Consider the following 17,510-nt stretch of genomic DNA (forward strand, 5'->3'; position numbering starts at 1 on the left):
GTGAGACCAATTTACCATCTTTGGAGTATATGGCATGTAGGTTATCTTTGAATTAAATGACAATATGCTACATTGCTCATTTACACCTGATTTATATTGAAGAAAGGAAGGAAGGAAAAAAAACAACTTTTCAACAGCAGGGAAAAAAACCCCAGGGTACTAACCAAGTATACCAGTCTAATCACATCAGCATTAATCTTGCATCGTGCATAACATTCTATTAGCAGACAAGATGTTAAAAATATCTGACAATTTTTAGCATACTGGCAAAAAGAAGATGTTTCCCCAAAAAATTCAAATTTTGATTATTCTGAACACCAGCTTTTGTTTTATTCCCAAAAGAGCCTCTTTCACATACAGAAAAGTAATTATTTGCTTCTTTCACTTTCAGCACTCATATATTTGCAATCTTATGAAGCAACAGATAAAAAGCAATGACCCCAAATTACTTGCTTATCTTTCATACAGCAGTTTATCCAGGTGCAAAACCTTAGGCTAGCCACACTCAGAGTGTGAATTCTAGCCACTCCAGTGACTGGTTGTGACCGTGAGGCTGTTCCTTTAACTTCTGTCATTACCTCAACTGTAAAATGGGAGATACCTCCCACCATCCTTCTGTATTGGTCACTCAAGTATCATCTCTTCTAAGCCTTTCCCTGTCCTCCCTGCCACATCAGGAAACTTCTGGAGCCCTCTTGCACTCTCTTCTCTTGCAGCCCTTACAAGGTGACTGAAGGCAGAGAAGGTATGCTATTAATCTCTGTATCCCCAGTTCTCGGTTTCCTCTCATACCCTATGTCACATGTCTGTGGCCTCACTGGGGAGGTGGGGAGAATGGGCGATCAAGTGGAAAGTCAGGTACCTCAGCAAGAATCGACTATTTTCATTAGCCGTTAGCAAAAAGCTGATGTGAGGGGATAAAAAAGTGTGTGTGTGCATACATGTGTGCATGTGTTGTGTGGTGAGACAGAACAGGGTGGGGATGGGCTAAGCTGCCAAATGTAGAGAGGCTTATCTTCTGACCAAACAGTAACATGCTATTCACATGGATGATCTGTGATGACACTCGAATACTGGAATGTGGGAAGGAGGAGCAGGGACAGAGCAATAGCAGACAGAGAACTAGGAGTGGGAGCACAGAGCCACGGCCTAAGTAAGGTGGACAGCATGTACAAAACCAGCCTGTCCCACCCTCAGCACTACTGAAATGACAGAAGACTCTCAGTTACTCCGTGCGGGTGCCCAGGTGCCACTGGAACTACCGTCATCACTTCCATTTGCAGTTCAAGGTCAAACATTTTCATTCATTATTCACAAAACACCCTGGGTGTGGGAATACTGATAGAGTCGAGAAGAATGGACATAGACACTGTGAGAATGTGTGACTTGCCCAAAGTCATAGATGGGACATGGTAGAGCCCGCACTTGATTTCACGGTTTCCCTCACGTGCTGCCTACAGGGTGTGCCTGTCTCCATTGACACAGGAGAACAGGTCTTCACATAGACATGGTCCCATGCCCAACGGCCAAGTTATCAAAGACACGTTGGCCCTGGAAGGAGTCTCGGATCTTATTCAATTAGCCTTCTCATTTACAGATGAAGAAACTAGCTCCAGAAAGGTGAAGCCACCTGCCTGAGAGCTAACAGCGGGTCAGCCACAGAGCTAGCTAGGACTGTGGCCCAGACCTTCTACACACTAGAGATTCAGTCCTCTGGCTTAACTAAAGCTTTGGTTGCTTCAAAATGTAAAGCCATTAGAAGAAGTCACACCTCAAGCTATTACGGCTCATTTTTGGTCACTGTAAATGAAGAACTTGAGAACAGGGTATCATGGGATGCATGAGAAAGGCTACAGGAGGCTGAGAGTTTATAGCCACAGCCTGCAGGCCTCACACGTGAATCAAGGGCCAGCCTTGATATCACTCGTGTTAGGACTTCCGTTTTATGAAGACACTCTGAGACTATGTGGCATGAAGGGGATGGGTGGGGAGGAGCAGTGCAGAGAAGAGAGTGGTAAATTTAGGAACGTGTGCAGGAAGCATTAAGATCCCAAACCTTAAACAAGTTCTCCACAGGCATTTTGCAACCTGTTGATATCTAATGGAGCCACAGATGCCTGGGATAACACTAGTGAGAATGGGTGAGATTCCAGGTTTTACTCAAATGCCTTGGTATGAGACCAGAAAAAGCAGAATTCCTTGAATAAAGTGAAATGTGAGAGGAGGCAGCATGGTCCGCCAGACAGAAAGAAAAGGCACAAAGAGACAGAGACCTGGGCTCTGCACTAAGTTGATGTGACACTTTGGGCAAACCATCATTGTTCTCTGGATCTAAGTTTTTCTTATTGATAATATGATAAAATGAAGATACACTTAAAGGTCCTATCCACCTCTAAAAGCCAATCGTCCAAGGGAAAAACAGGGAGCAGGAACTAACCAGCTACTTAGAAGACGGACTGCTTAGAGAAGAAACTGGAGATCTGAACTGGCAGCGGCTGTGGGGAAGGACCCTGGAGGGCACCGTGGCAGAATGGGCAGGAAGGAAGATGACTGCCCCAAGACAGCTGTTCAACACACAAACTCAGCCCAGACACCCATGGCCAGGGGAACAGGGTGAGAAGGTGGGGGAATATTTAAGCTAGATCCTCATTTGAAACAAAGAATGGATGTCTTAAAAAAAAAAAAAAAAAAAAAAAAAAAAGCAAAGGGAAAAAAAACCAGAAACCAAGAAACAGAATCTTTAATTTTTTTTTAATGTTTATTTATTTTTGGCAGAGAGAGACAGAGCGTGAGGGGGGAGGGGCAGAGAGAGGGGGACACAGAATCTGAAGCAGGCTCCAGGCTCTGAGCTGTCAGCACAGAGCCCAACATGGGGCTCGAACTCACAGACAGCGAGATCATGACCTGAGCCAAAGTCAGATGCTCAACCGATTAGCCACACAGGTGCCTTGCAGACTCTTAACTATAGAGAACAAACTGATAGTTACCAGAGGGGAGGTGGGTGAACTAGGTGATGGGGATTAAGGAGTCCACTTGTGATAAGCACCGGGTGACGGAACTGTGGAATCATGATATTGTACGTGTGAAACTAATGTAACATTGTATGTTAACTATACTGGAATTTAAAATAAAATTACAGGGGCGCCTGAGTGGCGCAGTCGGTTAAGCGCCCGACTTCAGCCAGGTCACGATCTCGCAGTCCGTGAATTCGAGCCCCGTGTCAGGCTCTGGGCTGATGGCTCAGAGCCTGGAGCCTGCTTCCGATTCTGTGTCTCCCTCTCTCTCTGACCCTCCCCCGTTCATGCTCTGTCACTCTCTGTCCCAAAAATAAATAAACGTTGAAAAAAAAAAACTAAAAAAAAAAAATAAAATTACATTTAGAAAAAAGGAAAAAACACATGTTTCTTGTTTGATCCCTTATTACAAAAGTAATACATGTTTATTGTGGAAACTTGGGAAATACGGAGAAAACAAAGGGTAAAAGTAAAAACGACCCATAATCTCACTTCGAGAGATACCCGCTATTAACAGTTTTTAGAGAATACCCTTCCAATCTTTTCCTCTAAATTCTGATTGTTTGATAAATATTTCAGCATACCCATATTTTCTCAGAATAATATTTTAGGAAAGAAAAGAGAAAGTAAACGATTAGGATCTGAGTGTAGTCCGTTTTATCACACATTCATCAAGCCCAAGGTGGTGGGGTCTTCATTCTTTACCAAGCTAATGGCAGAGGTTATGGCATCCCATTGTTTCATAATTGGCTCTTCTTGGATTCATCATAATGATGAACTTTAAAATATATATCTATATTGTTGGTAATTTCTATCTCTTCTTTTATGAAGAATATCTACTCATATTTTTCTGTTGGTGGTATTTCTTATCACATCCCCATTACTATACTCGGTTCTTTCTCAAGTTTCTAGGGTTCCCAAATAAGAATGAGTCAGGTTAAGAGCATGGAGTTGGGCTGAAATCACAGTGAAAGGACCGAGAAGGTGGACCCGTGAAGCAAAGTGGGCACAGAGTGAGTTAGCCCGGCCAATGGAAGCTGAGAATGCTTTTCAAGGAGAGGGTTGCTAGTACTTTGAAAAATTAAGAGCAGACTTAGAAAAAGGATCTTTTGAGCACCTTCCTCTCTCCTCTCAAGCATAATAAGTCAAGTGGCATTGGGGACTAGGGAAGAGAGGAAAAGGTAGGAATCAATCCACTCCAAAGTCTTCTCTTAGGTTTCTCTCAAGACTTACTGAAAGTATCAACCACAAAGCAAGAAGGTAATAAATCCTTCATAAAAGCATCTAAGGTTAGATAATCAAAACTGCTTCCTGATGGGAGACTGGAATATAGTACAAGTTGTGAGCTTTCTCTCTTTCCAAACATCAAAAGAGAGGACAGGTATCTATTTAGAGGCTAAAAAGGTTAAGGGTTTGCTCAAGAGCCATTCCAGGCCTAATGAGGAATTTGACCACGAACAGTAAAGCAGGTTGATCTAATGAACAGGAAAAGCCTGATGCCAGTCCCCATCAGAAAAGATGATTTGGCAGCTACAGCTTTGTGGCTTCGGAAATTTACATCTTGTCTGAAGTCTTGTGATGAGAGATGCTGTTTTTAAAATGCAGTCACTCTAAATAGTTCCTATCATTGAGAAACTAGACACTAAACTGTCTGTAACATCTGCAAGATGGAAGCAAAAGTCAGCCACCATGCCCCATTCCAGGTTCATTTTAGGGAACTGAATCTGCGGAAAGAGAAACTTTCCAGAGCAAAGACACATAGGTGATCAACCTTGGACTTTTCAATATCATGAAATAGCAGTTGGAAGTGAGGAATATGCCAGGAAGATAGCTCTGAGAGGAATGCTTATCTTCACAACAAACCACTAAGAAAACACAGCTTCTCCTGTGGACTTTTTGAGAGATGATGAACTACCATAAACCAGGAGGTACATTTTTAAAAAGCTGTTGATTCTAGGAAGTGGCACTTATGAGGCAACCAATGCCTGCTTGCTGAGTCTTGTGGAACACTGATGTTGAGAAGTCAGCATTAAGGAGCTGCTATGAAAATCTTTTCCTCAAACTCTAGTGCTCTGCCCGTAGGGATGTAAAAAGATGTAGTCGCTATGGAAAATAATATGGTGGTTCCTCAAAAAGTAAAAACTAGAATTACCATAGGACCTGGCAATTCCATATCCGGATATATACCCAAAAGAATCTCGGGTCTTGAAGAGACATTTGCATACCCATGTTCATGGGAGCATTTTCACAATAACCCAAGTGAAGCAACCCAAGTGGCTGTGGAAGCAACCCAAGTGGCCAACAAAAGAGGAATGGATAAACAGAATGTGGTGCACATATACAATGGAATGTTATTCAGCCTTCAAAAGGAAGGAAATTCTGACATATTCTTCAACATGGATGAACCTTGAGGACATTATGTTAAGTGAAATAAGCCAGTCACAAAAAGACAAATACTGTATGATTCTACCTATATGAGGTATCTAGAGTAGTCAAATTCAGAGAGGAAGAAAGCAGAATGTGGTTGCCAGGGGCTGCAGGAAAGGAGGAAGGAGAGTTACAGGTGGAGAGTTTCAGTTTTGTGAGATTAAAACAGTTCCGTGGATGGATGATGATGGTTGCAAAACAATGTGAAGACTAAATGCCACTGAACTGTCCACTTTAAAACGGTAAATTTCGTGTTATGTGTATTTTACCAGTTTAAAAAAACAAAAGATTAAATCCTTCAGCCAATTTTCAGAGAAAATTCCCCATTCTCTTCTACTGTATTTTAAATTTGGTACCACCTATAGCTTATCTAACACAAAGAGAAGGAAAAATAAACACACAGCATATGAGCATCAATGAAATACTTTGAGACTCACCAGAGCTAGGCTTCATTTGGCAGCTCTGTGAGCACACAAATGCTCATGGCTGTGATTTTTTTTAATGCCAGATTTTCTAAGAAAATGTGTTTTATGATGCTTTGGAAAATAGAAATGGTCCTAAAAAAAATAAAACCCAAACAAATCCAATTACCCAATGCCCCTTTACCCACAGTTTAATAATCATTATATCAAGGAAGTCTATTTCAATGGCTCTCAGTTGTGCAAAGGTCAAAGGTTATAAAGCATGTTTAATTTCTGTAAGAGAAAAACATTATTGTCTAAGACTTTTCATAACTAGGACTGCCCCATGGGGAATAAGGGCTCAGAACCAAAGTCTACAACATTTCCTATCTTTATACTAATTTAAAGTTTACAGAGCAATTCCAAATACATGCTTCCATCTGGCCCTCACAAGCCACTCCATGAGGTAGGTTTTAAAATAGTTTTAATTTTGAGGAGAAGAACACAGAGTTTAAGTGATTTGATCAAAATCACCAAGCCACTATGTGGGTAGAGCCCAGGTCTGAAAAGTTCAAGCCCACTTTTGTATTTCCCTAAACCTTAATTTTAGCTTTGCAGTCGAAGGCTTTATTGACCCCCAGACAGGGAGGTTTCACTGGCTGGGGCCTGGGGCCATTAAAAGGAATGTGTGCAGCAGCACAGTCCCAACAGCACCAGTGTATCACCTTCTCACCCGGAACATGAAATTATTACTTGACAAACCTACCAGTCAATCTTCTTTGTAGAATCAGAGGAAATTACATGGGAGGGCATTTTAAAAGCATCAAATAAAATGTTAAGTCATTAAAAGGCATAGAGTGGTCAGGAGACGAAGATTTCATGACTCTTTTATCATCAGGAAGGTAGAGTGTGGAGGGAAGCATGTATGCAAAACAAACAGCCCTAAAAGCGTGACTGGTACCCACGGTGGTCTGGAAGTAGTGACAAACTGGGTGTTTTAGGGGGGCAGGAAGAGGGGAGAAAAACTTGCAGTTTGTTGAGGTCCCAGAGCCCTCCACTCTCAGGCCTCGCCTCAGACATTTCAAGATGCTAAGGAAGGAGGTAGGGTAATCCCATCCATATCCTATCGATGTCCTTGGATTAAAAGGCTACAGAATTGAATGGTGTTACAGGCAGAACATTACAGTACATACATTAATCAGACACAGCTGCAAGACACCATGCTCAGCCCAGATTCTGGGGGGCTCGACAAAGGGCTGGAGGTGAAGAATCTTCTAAACCTAGCTACTGCTTTCACTCCAGGGTTTGTGAGCTGTACCTTCATTTATTCACCCTCCGAGAGTGGGTGAGAGGCCTGGCTGGGAGTTGGCAGAGGCCCAGGTAGAAAACTATGAAGCCAGTAGTCTGGTGTTTGGGAGTTGGGGACACAAATGGAGAGCAATGGGGCTGCCATAAGCCTTTCAGCCTCAGGTTTTACTTTGTTCATTCATCCAATCTGCAAATATTCATAGAGTACCAATCTACCCGCCAGTGTTCTTAGTGCTGGCAAAGCAGTGCTGGATCAGACAGCAAGGTCGCTCCCTCAGGACACGGACATCCTGGTGGGGAAAGACAGATAATGGACCAATGAAAACAATGTCATGACAAATGCTATGAAGAAAAAAGCCAGGAAGTGTGACTGAGAGTGCTGTGGGATCACGACAGGCCTGAGAAGATAGCATTTAAGCTGAGACCCAAATGTCAGATGATAAGAAGGAACAGATACAGAGAAAAAGCTTTCCAGGCAGAGTATCAGCACGTGCAAAGGCCCTGAAGTGGGAACAAGCTGAGACTGTTGGAAGAAAGACTAAAGAAAAGAATATTATGAGCTCAGGTTAGAGGGGTGGCCAGAGAGCTAATCAGATTAGTTAGGGCCTTTTAGGTCTTGGTAAAAAGTCTGGATTTTACTCTCAGTGATATGGAAATTCATGGGAGCACAAAGGAGTGACATATCTAATTTATGTTTTCAGATGAGTCTGGTCTGACAGATCATAAAACAAATAAGATACCCCTGTAATTCTCAATTAGAATATTCCATTAATAGATCTCTTATTAAAATCCAAGAGGAGTCATGGCTTAATTGGTATGAAAGTGTATACCAGTATCACTTTAGCAGGAATCTACCAGAAAAAGAGAAATATGGAGGATCAGGAGACAGGAAAGATAACAATGTAGAAGGCAGGATGGCAGCCGGCTACCTATGGTGCCTCCCAGGCTTATCTTTACAACTCATCTCTACAACTGGGAGTTGATATCCTGAGCCACCTTACGTCTGTGCCTGGCTCGTCATCCCGATCCAGAGGGCACCTGTGACAGTTGTGGGGGACAGCTACCTGCCTGTGGGCCCTCATCTTCTGTGCCAAGAGGTGTCCCTTCCAGCGTCTGCAGCCCACGGGCCATCTGGGAAAGAGCAAGGCAAGAGCCTGAGGGGTATCAAAGGGAAAATGCCTCAATAACCCCTTTCTTTGTCTGATCCCATGACTGCCACAACAGGGAGGAAAAAGAGGCCAGTGGGCTCAAGCCTGAGTTCACAGCCCATACCTTTCTAGCTTGAAAATGGCTTGTCTAGGTACTGCCCAGCATGCCTGAATGATACAACAGAGAAAAGGACCTCTACTTGATTCCTTCTTCCCTTTCCTTTAACCATCCTATACTGAATCATTTCTCAGCGACCTTAGGTATTTTTGACCTACATCCAGCTCCAGCAAGCTATGAAGTTACACAATACTACTTTATCAAGGCAAGTTTTTGCTTCCCCTAAGGAGAGTCAACAGATTGCCTAAAGAAATAAAAACTGTCATGGTACCCTTGCTGCAGTCTGTCTTAGTACATAGATGATACAAACGTCACAATCATTTCCAATCTTGAATCAAATACCTTTAACATTCTGGGAGAGAAGAAGAACCAAGCAGATCCTATTAGTTTAAAACCAAGAGAATAGGCAAAGGTAAGAATAAGAAGAAAAACTACCAGAAACAAAATGACTGGTAGATGCTTCTAAAGAGTTGGATCTATTCAAAAAGACTGGTAGAGAAAAGAAAGGGTGGCTTCTGTGTCTCACATCATGCTCCCCACCCCCCACCCCTAAAAGGATGGGGAAGAGAGTAGGGAGAGAAATCACTGGCAGTCATGAAATGCTAGTATCCAATTGGCAAGTATCCAATTATTTTCAAAAGCTATCTCAATCAGAACACACTAACAATTTCTTCCTTTTTTAGACTGCTCACTTAAAAATCAGATATGGTAGACCTAAAGCGATATTCGAACTCATGCAGTCCAAATTACTTCACTGATGAAGACTCAAGTCCAGAAGGTTTTCAGATAGGTGAAGTGCCAGGAAGGGAACCTGGGTCTCCTGACTCATATTCCCTTTAACTTTTATTACGTATTTTTATTTAGAAAATAAAAGCCCATTATAGGAAAATCAGTACCGGCCAGGAAATTATCATATAACCACTATTGGCATTTTGTTCCTTCTATCACATGCTTACAGGTCCCCCTCGACATGTTACAATCATATTAGACTAATGTTCTTTCCAATACACAGGCCCTCCCATTACCAAAAAATATACAATAGAACCTATTAATAGGCCTTGGAATTCGCATCCTTTTCATGGAGTGTTTAAACAACTCTCAAGAAACCCTGGAACACAAGAATCAACCTGCTTAGGCTCAGAGCAGCTCTGTTTACCTACCTGGTGCATCAGGTACTTGAAGAGGGATAAAAGGATCAGATACACTTAGAAGTGGGAGGCTAGAGTCCACAGTCTGCCCACCCTTCCTTTTTTCAGCTGGAGTGGGTTGGAGGGGAAGAAAGGGTCAAGGAGAGAGAAAAAAAAAAAGGGAAAAGCAGAAAACATCAAGTAAATCTAGATGAATTTAGCATCTATTAACCCAACAGCTCAAATTGCAGAGTAAATCTAAACTTAGAGGCAGAATAAAGATGGATGAGCGGATATAATCCAGGGGAAAGGCAAAATATGTATGAGATATATAATCCAGTCCTTGCAACATACTCAAAGATGTAATTAATGATAAAACTAGTACTATATTCATACCCCTGAAATTCTACTTCTTTGTGTGGAAGCCTATGGTGGTCTCTTCTAGAATTCCTGTAGCAATTATTATCCATATCACACATTTTGGCATATAAACAAACACTGCCTGTTTTGTAATCTAGCACATATGTATACATACTTCCAACGTGCCCTTTACCCTCTTGAGGTCATGGTATCACCAAATGTCTAGGCATGCTAGGCAGAAAGACAGAAAGAAACAGCAATAGACTTCCTGCCTGTTGCAAGCCCTAACCTCTGGACTACATCTAACATTTATTGACATTTATTCTGTATCTGGCAAACTCACAGATTTATAGAAATCTATACACCGTATGGGATATCAGGGCTTAAAGGGATCTTAGGATTTTCTAGCACAATTTTCTTCCTTTACAGAAAAGAAAACGAAGCCCAGAAGTTAAAAGACTAGCCAGAGGTCTATCAGCAAACCCAGGATCAGAACACAGGTTTGCTGCTTTCTACTTTACTATTCTTTACGCTGCATTTTGATATTCAGTTTGCTCAGTAATTAAAATCTCTATAGAGTGGGTTTTTCAAAACTTTTTATTTTCAAATAATTATGAAATCATAGGAAATTGCTGTACATAGAGTCCTGGGAACCTTCTTCAACCAGTTTCCTTCCATGGTGAGATCTTTTACAACTGTAGAACAAAATCGCTGACATTGTTACAATATTGTCAACTAATTTTATTCAGTTTTCACATACACTCGTCTGGGTGTGTATAGTTCTTTGCAATTAGACCCTATGTATAAATTAGCATAGGCACCACCACAATGATATAGAATTGTTCCATCAAACAAAAGGACCTCCTTGTTGTTCTCCTTTATAGTCACACACTCCTTATTCCAGTCCCTACCTCTTGGAATTCACTAATCTGTTCTCAATCTCTATAATTTTGTCATTTTGAGAAGGTTATTAAAGTGGGTTTTTAAGTTGCTTTAAAGGTAGGTGGAGGAAGACAGGGATAAAATCACTGCTCTTGAAATCTCTAAAAAATTTTTTAAACGAGGGGCGCCTGGGTGGCGCAGTCGGTTAAGCGTCCGACTTCAGCCAGGTCACGATCTCGCGGTCCGTGAGTTCGAGCCCCGCGTCGGGCTCTGGGCTGATGGCTCGGAGCCTGGAGCCTGTTTCCGATTCTGTGTCTCCCTCTCTCTCTGCCCCTCCCCCGTTCATGCTCTGTCTCTCTCTGTCCCAAAAATAAATAAACGTTGAAAAAAAAAAAATAAATAAAAAAAAAATTTTTTTTTAAACGAGACACAATGAAATATATTAAAAGAAAAAAAAAACAAATTATATAACTGGATACATTCATCTTCAAAAAAAGTATATATGTGTAGAAATAAAATTATGGACACAAATATTGTAAAATGTCAGCAATGTTCTCCTCTTGGAGTGGGACTGTGAGTTCTTTTATCTTGCTTCTTTGGGCTTTTAGTCATTTTTCCAAAATTACACTAACGAATGTATATAACTTAACAGAAAAATATGTTAAATAAAGAGGCACAATGTCAAGTTCCAGATGTCTGTTGCAACATATGGACACAGTTCATCAACATTTTTGCAGCTTTTACCATAAAAAATGTTTAAAATAACCCTTCTGCCATCCTCCCTGACTTATGAAATTTCCTGTTTATTTCCTTCCTTGTTGATCAGATGGTTTAAAATCAGTGAACAGTCTGAGCTTGGTTAGAAAACTTGTAGAAAATGGTGCTATCCTATATTTCATACAAATGAGGACATATTAATTTCTGGGGTTTAGATATAATTTTCTTTCTTTAAAAATTTTCTTTTAACGTTGATTTATTTCTGAGAGAGAGACAGAGCATGAGCAGGGGAGGGGCAGAGAGAGAGGGAGACACAGAATCCGAAGCAGGCTCCAGGCTCTGAGCTGTCAGCACAGAGCCCGACGCGGGGCTCGAACTCACAAACCATGAGATCATGACCTGAGTTGAAGTTGTATGCTTAACTGACTGAGCCACTCAGGAGCCCCTATAATTTTCCTTCTTGTGTAAAGAATGAAAACTGTCACAAACACAAAAAGTTTATACCACAGACAAGAAAGAAGGAAAAATACCACATGTTCATTTAAAAAGACTGGATAAGATGAAAAAAATATGAAGATGTTTTATAATGTTTGTAAAAAGCTTAGTGTCACTGATTTACAAAGGTTCTTGAGATATGGTTATGACTAGAGCTGTTGGACTGGGCTGTTTGGGTTCAAATCTCTATCCTGTCATTCTCCAGTTGTGACCTTGGGCAGGTCACTTTAATTTCCCATGGGCTGTTTTAAGGGTCACCTGAGATAATGCATAAAAAAGCACTTAACCAGTGGGCTTATTAGCACGTAGCAAGTGCTCAGTACATTTTCACTGCTGTTACCGTCGTAACTCTACTCAAATGTGTTTAAGGTGTTTAAGTCCCTCAAGAAAAATATGGCCATTTATAGACTACAAAGTAAGCATAAAGGGGAAGAAGACGCTACAACAAAAATAAAAACTGTCTTAAAAACAGTTCATACAGGGGCACCTGAGTGGCTCAGTTGGTTGAGCGACCACTTCGGCTCAGGCCAAGATCTTGAGGTTTGTGAGTTTGAGCCCCGCGTCGGGCTCTGTGCTGACAGCTCAGAGTCTGGAGCCTGCTTCTGATTCTGTGTCTACCTCTCTCTCTGCCCCTCCCCCACTCATGCTCTGTCTCAGAAATAAACATTAAAAAAAAAATTTAAAAAACCAGTTCATACAGACAAATGAACAACAAAACAAACAACAAAACGTGATAAGTAGGAATCAAAGGCACTGAAACTGGGAGCAGATGGGAAATGTGTAGGGGCCTCTGCCATTAACAGTGGTAAATCCAAGCTCCTATCCTTTGGCAAAAAGTAGCTTTTCATTCATTCAACAATCTGTATGGAACCAAACACTATACTAAATGCTAGGATTCAACAGCAAAGAAGACTTTCCTAAAGCTTACTTATTCCATGACCCCCTTTCTGGGGAAACTATATTCTACCCAGTACCATAGCTGGACATTATTGTGATGCTTTATCCCAAGGACAACAGTCAATGCTTCATACATTTGGTACATTTAGGCAACTGTGTGGCATATCAAACTTTAAGCACTTTAAACCAGATCAAATTATTAGTGCATTTAAAAATCACACAGGCAAGGGGCGCCTGGGTGGCTCAGTCAGTTAAGTGTCCGACTTCAGCTCAGGTCATGATCTCATGGTCCGTGGGTTCAAGCCCCACATCGGGCTCTGTGCTGACAGCTCAGAGCCTAGAGCCTGCTTCAGATTGTGTCCCCCTTTCTCTCTGCCCTCTCCCTCTCATGCTCTCTGTCTCTCTCTCTCTCAAAAATAAATAAACATTAAAAAAAAAAAATCACACAGGCAAGAGAACAAAGCTGAAAATGGAAAATAACACAAAGAATTTTAACTATTTAATATTAAAAAGCACATCCCCCAAAGAAGTCCAATGTGTATTCCAAAATAATAACATGAGAATATCATCTGAAGGCTTACAGGATACGGTTAAAACTCCAGTTTTTTTCCGACGAGGGAAACACACACCTATTAGAAAGCACTCTCAATAATCAGTTTAATCTTCAAAGGTCAGGGTGGGGTAGGCAATTAAAGAGAGGAGAAAAGAGAATATTGAAATATCTGTGGAGAAGTCTTCCTGCAGATTATAATTAGTCTCTCTCCCCACTCTCACGCTGGTTGAAAATCACTGCTATAGTGGGAGAAAAACTCTAAACACTTTTATTATATTTTTAAAAATTTTACTAGATGTTCCTTTTAATACTGGCAAAGCAAACCTAAGAAAAACAGGGATCTGTAATCAAAAACAATAAAAGTTAAAGAATTAGAAGACAGAAAAACGGGAGATTTTATAAATCTAAGAGCTGTCTCTGAAAGATACTAAAACAGCAAAATCTCTACTAAAGTTACTAAGTAAAAGAGAAATACAAATACATACAATTAAAATTGATGTATACAAATATTATAAAAGGTTTAAATGCACTATCTTATTTTACTTAAAAAAATTTAAACCTGCAGATGATTTTTAAAAAAGATATTAGTAAATTTGCCTCATTCTGTGGCAGGAAACTTGAGAGAGGAACTTCTGGAGCCAGAGGGTTGGTGTCCCAGCTCTGTCACATCCTAGCTCTGTGACCCTGGAAAAGAGACTAGACTGTGCTCAGTTACCTCAACTGTGACTAATGTAGAGATGGTGTTGAGGGTCAGAAGAGATAATAGGGTTGTTGAGAGGGTCAGATGAGATGATACTTGTGTAGGACAAATGACAGGCTGGGGAAAATGTTTACAATATAGGACATAGGAAGAGCTCTTACAAATTAATAAGAACAAAATGAATACAGGACCAAAAAAAAAAAAAAAGAAAAAGAAAAGAAAAGAAAAAAAGGCAAAGGACATGAACAATACATATCCCAGAAGAAATAAAAATGGCCAGTAGATACTGTCCTCTGTGTACAGCCTCTGAACTGGGCTGGGTGAGGAAATGGCAGAAAAATTACTCTCATTCACTATTGATCAAAATAAAATTTGTACAGCGTTCCCAGAGGCCAATTTAAAAGCAGGTACCAAAGCCTTAAAAGACACATATCTTCTGATTGAATAAATAATCTCCTACAAGTTATCTTAAAGAAACTGTAAAGGATATTATGTAATGACAGCCAAAGTTCCAATAAGAAATGTATACATGAAGTTAGAAAAACTACACACCTAAAGAAAGCAGGAAGAAAGAAAGAATATATAAGGTTAAAATCAGAAATTAATCCATATAAGTAAAATGATCAATTTCAGAATTATATCACATTCCATATGTACACAGAATATATATATACACATATACATATATACATACATATGTACGTACAAACATATATATATATATACATACATATACATATACATACACACACATACACTCAAAACCTCACACCTGCCACTGAGGGAAATATAATAGTAAAACACTGAAAGCAAATTAATGTTTAAAAAAGAGGTTACTTGGTTAAATACATTAGGACAAATGCATATGAAGCAATTTAATGCAGATCTTTTTAAAATTTAAGAGCTTCTTTAATGATGTGGGAAATGTGCCAGATTTAGTAAGTGAGAAAATTTGGTTTTAAAATAGGACGATAAAGATGTACATTAGAGTCTTAAGCTGAGGTTAAAAACTGTGTACAAAATTGTGGTCATGTATTTTCACGAAGGAGAAGATCTATAACTTTCATTAGATTCACAAGATATCTGTGACCCTAAAAATGTCAAATGCCACTAACAGGAACCAAAATGGTATCCCTGAGCTGTTTCTCAGTGGTGAGATTATGGGCATTTTAACTTTCTTCCCTATGCTTTTCTATAAATATTACTTTTATATAATAAATATGTATCATTTTTTTAATTTTTAAGAAATGTTAATCGAAGTATAGTTTACTATGTATAAATTCTGTTAATAAAGGAGAAAATTAATTTTTTACTATTGCTTCTTTAATTTAAAAAAGGCCTAATTTTTTAAAAAAGATATCTCCCTCTCCCCATAAACACACACACATGCACAAAAACACAGCTCAGTAGAGTCTTGGATACAGGATAGAACATCTAATTCTTAGAATTCTTCAAGTCATTCCACAGAACCTAAATAACTAACCTAAAAGAGATTAACAGAATGATGTTCTTAAATTTAGAAATATTTGCTTAAAGTATGTATGTGAACCAAAGAGAACAAATCCTGTATATTACTGACATATCATCCTGTCATTTGAATTCAAGTGATTCCAGATTTTTTTTTCCCTCCAATCTTTAATATTGGAAATCTTGTGAATAAAAGAAAACATAAGTTAACACCAAGATTTGGGGCTCACTGGTGTGCCAGAGTTATCTGTGGAGGTTAACAACGGTAAGCCCTGTGTTTCACATGTTTGCTATACTAACCTGTTCCAGCAGAAAATGAGGGAGTGGCAAAGGCATCACCTTGAGTTGGTTGAAAGCCTGGGATCAAACTCTCAGCTGAGCCTCCAAGCTTCTCAGCATGTTTGCCTGGAGAGACAAAATACCACTCAGTTCATTCCAGCAAAATCCCATGATGTGCACATACATGCAGGAGATGAAGGGCACCTTCTGAAATGACTTCTAGACTTTTTTTTACTGCATTATGGCAACACCTCAGCTATTCAAAGGTCTCTGTCTAGTCACTGCAATAACGGAGATAACAGTGAGAAAAGGAAGGAAGTTTTAAGAATCAAAGATCGCACATTGGTTTTGCAAGGCAAAAAAGAGTTCTGGAGATTGGATGCACGACAGTGAGTATGTAACTAACACTACTGAACTGTACAGTTAACAATGGTTAAGAAGCTAATGTTTATGTTATGTATATTTATCATCACTAAAAATTTTTTCAAATAAGTAAGTAAAAAGCCACAAAAGAGATGGCTGGAGCGAAAGCCCGAAGGTTCAAGCACCTTACTCAGAGCAGGATGCCTCCAGTCCTTATTCCAAATCCATTTATTTTTATGTAATTCTAATGAGTTTGCCAATCTGTTTTCTGTGGTGGAAACAGTTCAGGAGTGGACATGAGAAGGGGGCGTGGGGGAAACGGCGGGACTGAGACATCACAAGGGACAGGAACAATGGTAGCAGTTCAATGTGACAGAAGAGAGACAGGAAATTATTAAAAATAGACACAAGAATTTTAAAACCTAGGAGTCTCTTTTTTTTAATGTTTACTTATTTTGAGAGAGAGAGAGAGAGAGAAAGAGAGAGAGCAGGAGCAGGGGAAAGTCAGAGAGAGAGGGAAACACAGAATCTGAAGGTTCCAGGCTCTGAGCTGTCAGCACAGAGCCTGACATGGGGCTCGAACCCACAAACCACGAGATCATCACCTGAGCCGAGGTTGGATGGTTAACCAACTGAGCCACCCAGGCAGCCCTAAGCTTGGCAGTCTTTTAATCGAGTGCAAAAATACTAGAGTTTTCAATAGCCCATGAAGGTATTTCTGTTATTCTAGAACAATAACTGGCATACATAACAATGAAATAATTTGACAATGAGTTAGTTGTCTGTCAGAGTTAAATCCTATACCCTATCTTTGGCTTAAAAGGATAAGAAGGCGCACGTGGATGGCTCAGTTGGATAAGCATCCAACTTTGGCTCAGGCCATGATCTCACCGTTCATGAGTTTGAGCCCCACATCGGATCGTCTGCTGTCAGCTCAGAGCACACATCAGATCCCCCCTCTCTGCCCCTCTCCTACTTATGCATGCATTTGTGTGTGTACTCTCAACCCAAAAATAAATAAATAAACTACCAAAAAATAAATAAATAAAAGGATAAGAAAGTAATACAAATTTTTAAAAGATATCTATAAAATAATAGCTAAAGTTAAAATGTCTGGTCAAAGTCCGTATCATTCACTCGGTTCTGATCATTCCTTTACCCTGTGCTCTTGTCTAATGCTGAGGTACTCTTCTCGAAGGGTTTTCCCAACGTGCTGTTGTTTTCCCAAAGCGCATGTTGCAGGCCTGTGTGTGT

General features: G+C 40.1%; 1 protein-coding gene across 23 annotated transcripts in view; it reads right to left on the reverse strand.

The window, feature by feature from the left end:
- Window positions 1-17,510, reverse strand: part of AAK1 (AP2 associated kinase 1) — a 171,003-nt gene that overhangs the window by 24,229 nt on the left and 129,264 nt on the right. For 12 of the 23 annotated variants that reach the window (XM_045446335.1, XM_045446342.1, XM_045446338.1 and 9 more), the window contains one exon: window positions 15,915-16,019. In XM_045446335.1, coding sequence (XP_045302291.1) covers window positions 15,915-16,019 — 105 coding nt within the window. Of the gene's footprint in view, window positions 1-9,576; window positions 9,673-15,914; window positions 16,020-17,510 lie in introns of all 23 variants that reach the window. The other 11 variants (XM_045446324.1, XM_045446333.1, XM_045446325.1 and 8 more) reach the window with 1 other exon arrangement.

Source organism: Leopardus geoffroyi, chromosome A3, assembly GCF_018350155.1.
Source record: "Leopardus geoffroyi isolate Oge1 chromosome A3, O.geoffroyi_Oge1_pat1.0, whole genome shotgun sequence".
In the NCBI taxonomy this organism is placed as follows: Eukaryota; Metazoa; Chordata; class Mammalia; order Carnivora; family Felidae; genus Leopardus; species Leopardus geoffroyi.